Genomic DNA, 14407 nt, shown 5'->3' on the forward strand with positions numbered 1-14407 from the left:
TATATACCAAATCTGAAACTTATATAATTTTAATTATATTTGTAATATATGAACGATTTTTTGATCTTCTATTTTATTTATAAATTTATTTTATAATTTTACACATTTTAACAAAAAAAAATTATTTTTTCTTAATTTTTTTTAATGTAGGTCGGTCTAGTTGCTATAACATTACAAGTCATAGGATCGGGTCACCCGCAATACTGTGCGTCGTTTGTTTGTTTCTACTTTTGGTTGGGTTTGTAAATCGCAAATAGCGTTACTCTTTCGGTCTTCACCAACAACTCTAGACTCCAGCAAACATAAATTCGAAACAGTTGTTCCGAGGTCTGCTATTGCTATCTTCTTCTTCTTTACTGTTTCCTGGTTATTCATTCTCTCACCAAGTCAATGTTTGACCATATCTGGGTTTAACTTCGATTTTTCTGATTAACTTTTGTGTTTTTATTTGATCATTCAATGTCAGCCACGTTTCTGGTTGCTCTTTCCCTGCATTAAACTATGTTAAATGCTTTTTATTTTCTTTCAACTCGTTTTCATTGGTAATTGGGATCCTAATCTATCATATGGCCCGTTCTCAAAACTATTTCAACTGTATCAATTGAAATTCAACAAACCCATTTCTTAGTTTAGCTTACTGATTTGTATAATGATTTAGAATTTTAGTTATTTGAGTATTATATTTGATCCTAGCCGTTTTTGACTTGCACTATTTGCTTAATTATTCTAATTCCTTTTTTAATGAAACGAACTGAATTTGGAATAAGGAACAAAAGAAAACTGTTAGTTGACGTGGTTAGGTGCAGGTAGTAAGAATATTGCAGGATTGATGGCTGGTCTAAATGGAGACCCCATTCTTGGAATTGACGATAAGATAGAGGACCTTCAATATAATAATAATAGCAACAGCAACGAGATTATAGACAAAGCAGAGTTGGTGGGAATAGGAGAAGAAAACATTAGTTATAATAAAAACAATCAGGGAGGTGAGAAAGACATGGCTGGCAATTCAATCCACCGGTCAGGTTCCAGGCCTCAACTTGACCTTAGCAAGGCTAAAATCCAAGGCAATTCTGAGGAAAGGGATCCTACCATTTTGTTGCCTAACCAGTCTGATGATATTTCTCATTTGGCTCTTGATATTGGAGGTATCATCATTTCCGATTTCAACCTCTTTGCTGCTTTTGCTTTTTGTACAACTCCTTTTTGGCTTATTTTTCTTTCTGCTTAGTTTTGGAAATGTTTTCCCGTTTTGTCTTGGTTTTAGTTTAAACTGTTGACTATTGCTCTTTCTTTGGGGCAATGGAGGTGGACAAAAATTGAGTTAATTTTCCTTTCTTTAGTTTATATGTGTTTTTTCCTCCTCTTCTTCTTCTGGTTTTTTTCTTCCTTTCCTTGTATGGAAGGAGTTCTACCATGCCAATACCAAATCTAGCATGAATGATCCTGGAATTTATAGGACGGGAAAATTCAAATATTATATCTAAAGGAACTATTTGAAGTGTAAAATATGCTTCCCAATTTATTTTAAGATTGCTCTATTCTGTTTCTTGGAGAAATCCTTCTTACCTGATTTTGATTCCTGCATTTTAACTTCTTTTGATATGAGTTAAGATGTGAATTAAAGGTTCTTACTGTGTCATCGGTAGCTCTACATGTTGGTTCTGTTCTTTTCTTCCTGCTTAGCACAATAGCAATGGTTACCTAGAAAGAATATATTTGTGGCCTCTTTTTGCGCATTCAAAACTTCAAACATCTTCTATTTCAGGTTCTCTTATTAAGCTGCTCTATTTTTCAAGACATGAAGACCAATCAGTTGAGGATAAGAGGAAGAAAACTGCCAAGGAAAGATTGGGTATTACAAATGGTAACAGGAGAAGCTATCCCGTTCTTGGTGGGAGGCTTCACTTTGTGAAGTTTGAAACAAGCAAATTGAATGAGTGCTTGGATTTTATTTCTTCCAAGCAGCTTCACTGCGGCAGTATATATTCTTATTTCTCCCCCTTTCATTTTTCATTGATCCATCTTATGTATTACTAGAACTTTGAGATTGCACACAATGGTAATATCAGATTTTTGGCTTTATCAACCTCCATCAATATTTATGTTCAGCTGTTTTATTTTCTTCTGAATAGGAATGGATTCCCATCATTGGAATTCTGAGGCCCCTGCAAACGAAAATGCAGTTATCAAGGTAATTGCACTTAAGACTTCATAGTTTTTCACATTATAATTTTGTGGAAATTAGAACAGTGTTATATTGTATGTCGAGGAAGATCCTGTATTAAATCTTTGTTTTCAAAAACATTGAAGTAATTATCTTTGGAAAAAAACGGCAATATGAAAGTGATGCCAGTTCTTAGCATTTTTTTCCTTATACTGATGAAGCAATGTATGACTGCTCTTAAGCTGCTTCCTTTTGTTTTACTCTCATGCAAAACACTTAGGTCATTATCTGGCCTGGTTCATGTTCTTGACCATTCATTTCCCCAATACTTAACAAACTTGTTGCATCAATTGCTTCAAATTTATACTTTTATGAATGCATACATCTTCTAACAAGTTTTGTTTTTGAGAAGGCCACAGGGGGTGGGGCATACAAGTTCTCAGACCTCTTTAAAGAAAGGCTCGGGGTCAGTATCGAGAAAGAAGATGAAATGGATTGTCTTGTTTCAGGAGCAAATTTCTTACTTAAGGTCAAATCATCATCAAAATTTATTTTGTTGTTTTATTAACTAAACATGCAAAGAAATCCTTATGTCTAAATTCTGTTATATGTAAATCAGCTGATGTAAATCTGGTATATGTAACCGAGCAGGCTATTCGTCATGAAGCTTTCACACACATGGAGGGTCAAAAAGAGTTTGTGCAGATTGACCACAATGATCTGTTCCCCTATCTTCTTGTTAATATTGGATCTGGTGTTAGCATAATAAAGGTATTTTCTTTCCTTTTTTTTTGCCCTTATTTTCCAAACTGCTTGAGAATGAGACATGAGCTTGACTAGAGTATAAAACAATCAACTCTCCTGGTCTGGTGCAGGTTGACGGGGATGGCAAATTTCAACGTGTTAGTGGAACAAATGTTGGAGGTGGTACTTATTGGGGATTGGGAAGGCTACTAACAAAGTGCAACAGGTTATAATAATCTCATTTTTCCCTTTTAATGTTACCTGAATATATCTGTGTTTATAGTTTTATCCAGACGTTCCCCTCGATTGATCCCCCTTTCTAGTTTTGATGAACTGCTCGAATTGAGTCAAAGGGGAGACAATGGAAACATAGACATGCTTGTTGGGGACATTTATGGCGGTATGGATTACTCTAAGGTATATATTACTTACGATATTTGCTTTCTCACACCAGAATGTAAAAGACATGAGCTACTCTAAGATGCATCAATTATATGATTCATGGATAGATTGGTTCTTATTTTCTCCACGGTGTTTACCACCCTCTAATCTTAATTATGACAGATTGGTCTATCTGCATCAACCATAGCTTCAAGTTTTGGCAAGGTTATTTCTGACAAGAAGGAGCTTGAAGAATACAGACCTGAAGATATTTCCCTGTCTCTGTTGAGAATGATTTCTTACAATATTGGACAGGTTAAACTAGAAAACAAGCTATCATGTAAAGTAAAAGTACCTGATTTGAAATACATCGGTGTTGTTTTCTTTTTCAAAGGAATAGGTATAGTGACTATGCTTAAAGTCTTGGTTGAATTGTCTTCAATCATCTTCCATGTTAAAAATTTCCATTTTCTTTATATTCTTGAGAAGGTAAAGAATCATATTGTGAAGAACATTTCATTTTCTTGTGAAAATTCTTGATGCTCTAAGAACATGCTTCTAAATTTATTTCCATATTATCTTGAAAATAACTTCAATTTTGGATTTGTCATTCAAGCTCCTATATAACCAATCAGATAATTAATATTGGCATTCCTATATTGTTAGCTGTCTCTCTGCTTCTGACTTTGAGTAATTATGCTATATAGATATCTTATTTAAATGCACTTTGGTTCGGGCTTAAGCGAATATTTTTCGGAGGATTTTTCATAAGGGGTCATGCGTATACCATGGATACAATCTCCTTTGCGGTTCATTTTTGGTAAGTGCAGAACACCTTGTGCAAGTTTATCCTTTTCTGTTCCTGTTGACGAGTAGCTATTGTGCTCTCGAGAAAATGCCAAACAGTTCATCTATGGTCTAGGTCAAAAGGAGAGGCACAAGCTATGTTCTTGAGACACGAGGGATTTTTGGGAGCTTTAGGTGCATTTATGAGTTATCACAAGCATGGTCTTGATGACTTGATGGTGCATCACTTAGTTGAGAGGTTCCCGATGGGAGCACCATACACTGGGGGAAGAATACATGGACCGCCACTTGGTGACTTGAGTGAAAAGGCAAGTACAGTTGAATTTTCTCATACTGGTCCCAAGTGTATATATTTATTTTCACTAAAATCAGGTTTGATCTTTTGTATGGGGAATGGGGTGTTGATTTCAAACCTATTACCAAATGATTTAGTCTTGGCATATAAATTACACATGGCCTAACGCTAGGCTTTTAGATAATTTCAAGTGAAAATCAAATGAGGATTGTACATTAACAAATCTTGACACGGTACTTTAAAAGACAAACTTTGATCCATTCATGACATTTGAAATTTTAGTATTTATTTTATATCCTTATTAGTTCCAAGGAGGGCCTATTTACCCAGTTTACTCTGTTATCTGTTAATATGAAAAAAATTCTTGCTTTTCTTGTTATAGGAGGAAACATCATTTCTTCTGGACAATAAATTATGGATTAATCCTATCAAAAATAAATAAATTATGGATTAATGCTGCACGCACTTTAACACAGAGTTTCCATACATTCATTCTGTAGAAAGATAAAAACAAAAGGCTTAGATTCATATATGATTTAGCCCAAATGGAACTAAGTTTTAGATGTATCAATTAGTTCATTGATTTTAGTGCCCTTTTACTTTCTTTTATAATTGATAATTATTTATGTTAATAATGTGTGTGTGTTTGCTTCTAGTCGTAGACAAATAATCTTGGACAGCTGAAGAAATTAAAATGGACTAACTGTGAAGGATAAGTTTGAACGATGTTTCCTTTTTAGATTCTTTCTTGTACTTTGCTTCTCCTCCTAGGCTTAACTCCTAGTATGTGTGTCAACTGTAGATTTCTTGGATGGAAAAGTTTGTGCAGAAGGGGACTGAGATCACAGCACCAGTACCAATGGCTCCAACCGGAACCACAGGACTTGGAGGATTTGAAGTTCCCTCTTCCAGAGGGGCCACTCTGCGTTCTGATGCTAGTGCTTTAAACATTGGTGTTCTCCATCTTGTACCCACTTTGGAGGTGTTTCCATTATTAGCCAACCCAAAAATGTATGTAAAATAGTATGTTTGTGATTACATGCCAACAGTTCTATGTGTTTCTACCATACAATGTTCTAATTTCATTTCGTGAATTGCATGCTAACAGGTACGAGCCCAATACCATTGATCTATCAGATCACAAAGAGCTAGAGTAAGTATGCACTTCCAGTGTGCTGCTTAATATTTATTATTCTAGATTCCCTAAGAAGAGTGCCTTGCAAAGTAAGATCAAAATAACTTTTACATTCCAAGATACTGATTATGCAAACATTGATTCTTTGGCTTATTTTTTGTATACATGTTACTTCAGGTATTGGTTCGCTGTACTTTCGGAGCACTTGCCAGACCTTGTTGATAAGGTAAATATAAACACTAAGAGGCATCTAGAGTCTCTCTCAGAAGAGCATTTGCCAATTGTGTTCTAAGAATGAAGTCATTTTCACTGAAAATGTTATTGCTTTCGATGGCTGATGGCATTTTGTTATAACAGTAAAAAATTAATGTAAGAATTTGAGAATATAGCCCTGAGGTTTTTGTTATCCTCTCTGGCATTTCTAGATATTATTCAAGGTGTTAAGGCCTTAAGGGTAGCTAGAATTTAAAAATACTTGAAATGACTTGTATTTTTCCCTTTTTATTTTCTTTTAGATTGGATAAAAGAGCTTTCCTTTTTCTAAAGGGGGAGAAACTCGAAAGATGGAAAGAAAGAAATAATAAAGAAAGTTCTCCTCACTTAGTTGGCCATATTAAAATAGCATGAAGTCCAACAAGAAAATTATTTTCTTAGTAAATTAGTTTGTATAGTTTGAAGTTGGATTCTTCTACACTTGTTCTATAATCTGTGAGTTTGCAAATGTGTTAGGCTGTGGCAAGTGAAGGTGGAACTGATGATGCTAAAAGAAGAGGTGATGCTTTTGCTCGTGCTTTCTCTGCTCATTTGGCAAGGTGACTTACCCTATCGTAACATTTTAACTTTTTCTGGCTTTTAAAGTTAGTTTTGTTAACTGGTACATATAATCAAACGATAAAGATGGTAAACTATCATTGTTGTAGCTGAGGTTCTTTTTTCTTTTTTCCTTTTCTATGAGGATTGGTATAAAACAAGAGAATCTTGGACAAGAACATAATGTCAATAATTGTAAATTAGGTCACTTAGAAATTTTCATCTGAGAAAAATGTTTTTTTATAGGAATTGAAGGCCTCGTTAAAAACCTCCTTCATGATTAAAGGAACTTGTAGAGAAGCTCCTTAATCAACGGGAGGAGGAAAAGAGTGCCTTAAGATTTCATTAAACATTAGAAAATACAAGATACAACCAGATAGCCACCCCCAACATAAACCGAACACCAAAAACAACAAAAAACAACAAAAAACAACCGAAAACAACCCTAAACAACACTGACTCGGCCTAATCCAACTTAGCTACAACAACAGCCTCAAAAAAGACTGACCAGACTAAAAGCCTAAACTAGGCCCGAAGACGCCACAAAACAAAACAACAATAATAGAAGCCAAAGAAACAGCTGACTCAAACCATAGAAGCCAAATTTTAACACAAAAGTCATGAGCTTCCACATGATAGAATACAGAAAAGCAATCAACGAAAACACTCTATCCGCCTTTCTGCCACTTATAACTCGACTTGTCGACTGAGACCATCCGAACCTCCAACTCAAATAACAATAATCATATGCGAATCACCTGAAACTTCCACTTCTTCCCTTGCTATAATTTTTCGAGTTCAGAAACACTACTGAGCCTTTGGACTCAAAACCCAATTATTTCCCGAACTGTAATGAGTAGTTCGCTTCCTTCCCTTGAGACTACCCCAATGCTGGAAAGTCAGAATCATACAGGAAATGGCCTTCAAGTTCAGACAAATCTTCCTCGCGTTGCACCTTCTTCTGAATAAACTTGCTTCGGTAGTAACTAGTCTTCCTTTGGGGAACTGAATATTTCTTTTGAAATGTTTGGAGAGAACTATACTTATTGTTTTTCCCATCCTGTTAGACTTCCTCGCCCTTGGAATTTCTGATAGCATAATTATTTGTAAGGCCCATATTATTCACCTCCTCCACCACCTTTGACTTTAAACAACCATCCAAGATGGGCACATCAATAAAATAATCCTTCCTTCCCTCAATAGCACGTGCAAACATACAACTTTTCGTGTTGTCATTTTCTGCCTCTCTCTCCGCATGCTCCAGCACAATCTCGTGTTCCACCACTTCCTCGATTCTCGATTGAACCTTCCCCTGACCAGCAACAATATTCCCCAGACCAATAATTATTTCCTCCCCTATGTTCCTTTCCTCCTCTTCCTCACCCGACAAGTTGCTGCCTCTAGATCTATTCCCCATACAACATAATTGACTGTCTTCTTCCTCTGAACACCTCTCAGAATTCTTCTCCTCCGATGAGGCCACGCGTCTGCTTGCTTCCTCAGCACATACCTCCAACTCGGGAGACTTTACTGGCGAGATACCGACGAGCTCCCCCGCCAAGGATAATGGGGAGGCAATTGCCTTATCCAACAAAGACGAGTCTACCCAAACAGATTCTGGACTGAAACAAGGATCAAACTCAAAAACATAAACTGTAAAGATCAATTCCCCGACTTTCAACTCAACGGTTTCTTCCACTCGAGCTTGGCAGTTCGTAATAATCTGAAACAAAGCCCTATCAAACGAACCTGGATTTACTGTTCCTTCCTCAATGGAGATAAGATCTCCCCAGTTGTCTGCAATATTTCTGAAGGTGGAATGACTCCACACAAACGGTGGTATCCCTTTGCACGAAAGCCAAGCCCAACGACTGCTGTACTGAAAATTTTCCGACCACACTTCCACTTTGTCAAAACAGTTATTCAAAGCCTCAATCTGATTCTTAAGAGTATAATCCCTACTCTCTTCATCTTCAAAAATGATTAAAATTACTAACCCGCTTAACCTCATAATTTTCGGACCTAATATGCCTTCCTTGTGCATAATAACAACCAACTCTTTCATTTTGATAAACTTTCTGCACCAACCTACCAAGCTATCTCTGAGAGTTAAGAGCTTATCCTCGTCAACACAACCGACAATGGGAGCCTCTGAAAGCCTAACATCCTCCACTTTACTCTTGGCCTCGGCTGGTTTTGGACCAGAAAACTTCTTTCTCCAGAAAGCATCACGAGGTTGAAATCTCGCCATGAAAACTCTAACTTCATTACCTTGAATCCTAGATCTATCAGCACATTTGATAGCCTTCCACGCGTCCTCCAATCTGGTGAAGCGAACAAAGCCAAACCTACTTCCTCCCTTGCTTCTTTTGTCGGGATGAAAGAATCAACCACCTCACCATAATTATCGAATATTAGCCAAAGACCTTGAAGAAACTCTGGAATATTAAAGATGATCACCGTAACGCAATTATTCCCAACATATCTTTTCACCTTACTCGCCATAAGCAATAGTGTATGAGATTCAAAGAAGGAAATTTTGAAATCAATCTGAGAAAAATGTAAATGCCATATTTATCACGATGAAGTCCTTGGAGTTAAATAGAGCACCATGGAATGTTGTAATCCATTTAGCTGCCATGATTGGGAGAAGGCTTTATTTGAAATTGACTTATTGTTGCTAATGTGAATTCTGCTTTTGATGATTTATTGTGTACATGTAAACAGTTGTTACAAAACTTGCTTCCTATAATTTTTATAGGGAATTATGTTTAACGGAAGCTTGTGATACTTGACCCCCACGTGCGCTCATGCGCACACAAAAAAAACACTAGAACCTTGTGATGCAGTTTATTGTTGTTTCTAGATTCTGCTGTACTGAAAAGATTGGAACAAATTTAACTTATAATTTTGGATGCTCATGCATTTACAATCTCTTTAATAGATTGATGGAGGAACCAGCTGCTTATGGGAAGTTGGGTTTGGCCAATCTTTTGGAACTAAGAGAAGAGTGCTTGAGGGAGTTTCAGTTTCGTGATGCTTATAGAAGCATCAAACAGAGGTAACCATCATTTTTAGTACAACTTTCTTGGTAAATGGCAAGCTAAACTAGATGGGTGGTTGTATCTGTTTTTCCATTTATACTTTGTTTTTGTTTCTTAAAGAGTAATTTTTCATATATTTTTTATTTTAAAAAATATATATGGGGAGTGGACCATATTCCTTTTAATGTTAATAATAAGCCCATTATTGCATTAACCACTTCGAAAACCTTTGGGGGGCTTATGGCTCCGTTGAGAAGGGCTAAAGTCTGGCCCCAAGCAGAAGGTAGTTCTATGAAGTATTTAATATGTGATTTTTTTTCTATCTTCACTGTTAATTTCCAAGCATTTTTTAAAATTCATGAAAAGGGCCAAATTTTGAAGATTTGTTCAAATACCTGCCTGGAGAGGTGGTTATACATTACATACAGTTTCATGACACATTTTTTCAAGTCTATGCATGCAGATGTGCATATATGAATGTTTATTGGGACCTCATTCATTTATCATTGTTTTCCCAATGATGACAGGGAAAATGAGGCATCTCTGGCTGTTTTACCTGATCTACTACTGGAACTCGACCAGATGGATGAGGTATGGTAATCTAGAATTTAGTCCTTTCCTCTTTTAAGGAGACTTAGGGTAACCAAAACTACTACGTAGATGCAGTAAATTAACACTACCAGTTCTCTTGCCCTGACTTTACAACTATTTTACTGATTTTTTGAATTTCTCCTCATTTTGCAGGAGACAAGGTTGCTTACCTTAATTGAAGGTGTTCTAGCTGCAAACATATTCGACTGGGGATCCCGTGCCTGTGTTGATCTTTATCATAAAGGAACAATTATTGAAATTTATAGAATGAGTCGCAACAAGATGCAAAGACCATGGCGCGTAAGTGGAGCAAAAAAAAATCAACACTATTGAATCTTAATTCACATTATATCACTCCTTATAGTAGATAAGGAAAATCTAATTTTATGTAAGGCAGGTAGATGATTTTGACCTCTTTAAGGAGCGAATGTTTGGATATGACGGGAAGAAACCTATGCCCCATAAGAGAGCTTTACTCTTTGTTGATAACTCAGGTGCTGACATTGTCTTGGGCATGCTTCCACTAGCAAGAGAACTCCTTCGACATGGAACAGAAGTAAGTTCGTCTCTTATTTTGCTGGTGAATGATCTCCGAGTGAATTATTTCTTCCACAATAAGATTGTCTCAAGGAGTGTTGTGAATTAAGCAATATAATCAGGCTTCTCTGATGATGATTCTCCTTCTTTGCCGAATGCAGTAACTTGGGAACTGAAATGGAAATTACAATTTAGATGCAGAATTAACTTATAATGTGATGTTTATGCAGGTTGTTTTGGTCGCAAATTCTCTTCCTGCACTGAATGACGTAACTGCCATGGAACTTCCTGATATTGTTGCTGAGGCTGCAAAGGTGTGCCTTTGTTGATCTTTTTCTTCATTTCCACTTCATTGTTTATTTCATCCCTTTGTAGTTGTATATTTTGTTGAGCATCTCATAAAAATTCTCTATTTAATTTGGAAAAAGGAGGGACTCAGTTTCCCAGATAAAAGTTATAGATGAACTAGTGTACAACATGCATTTAACTGGTAATAAAAGACATTTATAGCAGAGATGGGGTTAACGGGATAAAAGAATAATGCTGGCACAATTTCTGGTTTTATTTCAACTTTTGTTGTACTTTGTACCGTCATGCATAAACACAATAATCTGATTCTTCTAGTACACAGCATTGTGACATTCTTCGCAGAGCTGCCGAAGCAGGAGGGCTCCTAGTGGATGCAATGACCAACACATTAGATGGTTCAAAAGGAATTTCTTCTTCAGTTCCTTTGATGGTTGTTGAGAATGGTTGTGGGAGCCCATGCATAGATTTAAGGCAGGTCAGCTCTGAGCTAGCTGCAGCAGCCAAAAATGCCGACTTGGTAGGTTATTCGTTTTCTGATACACCTCAACTTTTTGAAGCATTCATCTTGATAGAACCTTTTGACCACCTTACCTTTCTGTTCTTCTGTTTTGAGAATTAAGAAATGCCAAAAGAAATAAGAGAGAACGCATTTTGCTCCATGCAGGTTATCTTAGAAGGGATGGGTAGAGCTCTTCATACCAATTTCAATGCCCGGTTTAAATGTGAAGCCCTTAAGGCATGGTTATCTGATCTTGTATCTCTCTCTAAAGATCAAATATATGGCATAAAGACGTTTGCTTGACTATTAATTTTAACTCAAATACCTTTGTTTGCAGCTTGCAATGGTGAAGAATCAGAGGCTGGCAGAAAAACTGATAAAAGGAAAAATATACGATTGTGTTTGCCGATATGAACCTGCACCTGCCAGTTGATCTCCGATACTAACAGCTTAAGAGCTGTTGCAAGAAACATAAAAACACCAGGATGGAATCCCATGGCATGGAATCCCATGGCATTAGTCTATAAATATTCATTCAGTTTTTAAGTTTAGGATCTCGTTGAATAGAGAATTGCAAACAGTATTTGTATATTGTTAATGTATATTCTCTCAGTATGAATCTTTTCGTGCAACAGCTTACTCAAAAATTATTCATTATGCAGATTGCACTGAACATGGTTTCCCAAGTGTTGCAACAGTTTTATCTTTTGTTGAAGGACAACACGTTAAATTCAAAAACAATACCTTGGATATTGAAAGACTATGAAGCAAACTTATTTCTTCTTCATATTTTGTAAAAGAGAACAAAAGAGCTCATTCCATGACAGCAGCTCCTCCGGCTGCCTTAATCTTCTCCATTATATCATTTGCTTACTCCTTGGTGACCCCTTGTTGGAGTACAATGGGTGCCTTCTCAACAAGATCCTTGGCCTCTTTCAAACCCAAATTAGCGAAAGCCCTCACTTCCTTAATAACCTTGATTTTTGCAGCAGCATCAAACTTCTCCAACTTCACATCAAATGCTGTTTTCTCTTAATTCTCCTCTGCCTTTGCAGCTCCTGCACCTTCTCCACCCTGAGATCCCAACTCCATTCCTTCATCCTCAATGGTTTGCATTTTTGGGTGCCTTAGCCTCTCGGTGAGAGTAGGACCAATTTGTCTGCGATCTTCTGTTAGCAAAGCTGCTATTCGCTCTGCCAGTTCAACAATCTTATCCGAGGGTGTAGGCCATATGGATCATAAAATTGTGGATATTTGTACGTTTTAGGCTTAGCATTGGGATCTTTTGGAACAAAATCATGTTGAAACGTCCGAACCTGCAAAGGCCCCATCATTTCACGAACGGAGGGACGGGCACAAATTGCTTTTGCAAGTCCAACCAACTTCATTGTTTTGCACCAGAAAACACAATGGTTTACGGACAATATGGATAGAAAGAGTTTAACCGCTTCAACCAATTAAGTAAAAGGTTTCTCTGGCTTTAGATACTTTCAGTGCTACCTGACAAGATCTCACCTGAAGGGAAAGGAAAGGTTTATCACTATTTTGCAGAGGAAAGCACTTCTCACGGCTAACATAAATGCAGCTGACACTCTCAAATATCAAAAGAAAGTTGAGCCAACAATCATGTGATTTGTTATCAGAGTGTTCCACTCGTAGTTCTACTTCTAATAGCCAAGTATCAAACTCTTACCATCTTCAACGTCAACAAACAAGTTAAACTCATTACTCAAGCAAGCAAAAACATTTTAACACTTGGCTAGAGCAAGTCACCAGGTATAATTGAGCTGAGACTAAAAACTGAAATGCTCAATGAACCTAAATCCGAACTGGCAGACTTAATATTCAGCTCACGTTCAACGACATTAAATTGTTCCTGTTCGAGTTGAACTAAGAGAAAAATCCAACTGCTTGAACTTACTTGATTAGACTAGTTTATCTAATAAGGTTAAATTCAATTACAATGCAAGATTTCAAGCTCGATGTACTTCAATATTTTTTTTCACATACAATATGATTTTTCATATACCTCCTCGCATCGCAGCAAGTTATTCTATTTCAAAAAGATTAGTGTAAGGGTTTCAAAAAAAAGGTAAAGCAAGTTTTGCGGACGCTGTTTTGCGGTAGCGGCGCCATCTGCCACCGTTGCCTCAATAGCGGCGTGAACAAATTTCACATCAATAGCAGCGGATCGGAAACAGAAAATGAAATATAGCAGAATGAAGCTGAAGGATAGGTAGAGGCAGAGAGCAGATAACACAAACCGAGCTATAAATCAAAATCCCATGACTCAGGTAGAAATCTTCGAGTTAAGTTCAGGGTTTAAAAAATCACCTTATTTAATTTCTCGGCCGTCGAAACTTGAGGGAAAGAAAGGGCTTGGGTTAGGAACTGGGGGAGGAGGGAGTGAATACGTACTTGACGGAGAACAGTGGTTAGAGGCTTGCTTGGATGTGTGAAGAGAGACGAGATTGGCCTGCAATTTTCTAACAAAAAACTATTTTTGATATATCGGAGTACTAAATTTATTTATATAAACGAGTAAAATTAATATTAATTAAAAAAGAAAATAATAATTATTTAAATATTTTGCTTTTACTAAATAGCGTCAAATTTTAATTAAAAAGAGAAAAACTGGCAAATAAAAAATATATAAACGATGGAGAGCTAAATTTATCCTCTCTATAAATTTAACTTGTTTATTTATATGATTGATATAGATATGTAATCAAATAGTTAAACAATTGAAGATATTTCTATCGATACGTAAAATTAATTAACATATTTATATGTAACAATTGAAATGGCATGTTAATTATTTTAGCTTAGAAATGCTTCTGATGTGAATATATATATATATATATATATATATATATATATATATGTTGATGGAGATGGGGGCATTAGGATACAGATGAAGCATTAGGACACAAATGAATGGAAGGAGATGGGAGCATTACGATACAAATGTTGTAAGATATGAATGGACGGATGATCAATATATGAATTTAGGGGGGAGACAGACAAATAAATGTGAGACGAACCCCATTCTTTCATCATCACACATAAGCAATATGGAAAAAGACAA

At 36.4% G+C, this 14407-nt stretch overlaps 1 protein-coding gene and 1 pseudogene across 2 annotated transcripts; one reads left to right on the forward strand and one right to left on the reverse strand.

Moving 5' to 3' along the window:
* Window positions 1-234: 234 nt before the first annotated feature.
* On the forward strand, window positions 235-11782 carry LOC120184073 (pantothenate kinase 2-like). Of its 2 annotated transcripts, XM_039188639.1 has the most exons (23): window positions 235-327; window positions 807-1148; window positions 1769-1981; window positions 2136-2194; window positions 2580-2696; window positions 2819-2938; window positions 3043-3137; window positions 3235-3328; window positions 3476-3607; window positions 4000-4112; window positions 4215-4407; window positions 5197-5405; window positions 5503-5547; window positions 5707-5755; window positions 6259-6341; window positions 9284-9400; window positions 9911-9974; window positions 10128-10274; window positions 10372-10530; window positions 10742-10825; window positions 11143-11337; window positions 11485-11556; window positions 11657-11782. In XM_039188639.1, exons 2-23 carry the CDS (start codon window positions 830-832, stop codon window positions 11750-11752), a joined length of 2775 nt encoding a protein of 924 aa, XP_039044570.1. In that variant the 5' UTR covers window positions 235-327; window positions 807-829; the 3' UTR covers window positions 11753-11782. The 2 variants fall into 2 exon arrangements, with proteins under 2 accessions (XP_039044570.1, XP_039044569.1); XM_039188638.1 differs by lacking the exon at window positions 235-327 and having other exon boundaries at window positions 756-1148.
* A 344-nt stretch (window positions 11783-12126) lies between these two features.
* On the reverse strand, window positions 12127-13771 carry LOC120184074 (annotated as a pseudogene).
* Between the last annotated feature and the right edge of the window lie 636 nt (window positions 13772-14407).

This window comes from Hibiscus syriacus, unplaced genomic scaffold (genome assembly GCF_006381635.1).
Source record: "Hibiscus syriacus cultivar Baekdansim isolate YM2019G1 unplaced genomic scaffold, ASM638163v2 tig00112857_pilon, whole genome shotgun sequence".
Lineage (NCBI taxonomy): Eukaryota > Viridiplantae > Streptophyta > Magnoliopsida > Malvales > Malvaceae > Hibiscus > Hibiscus syriacus.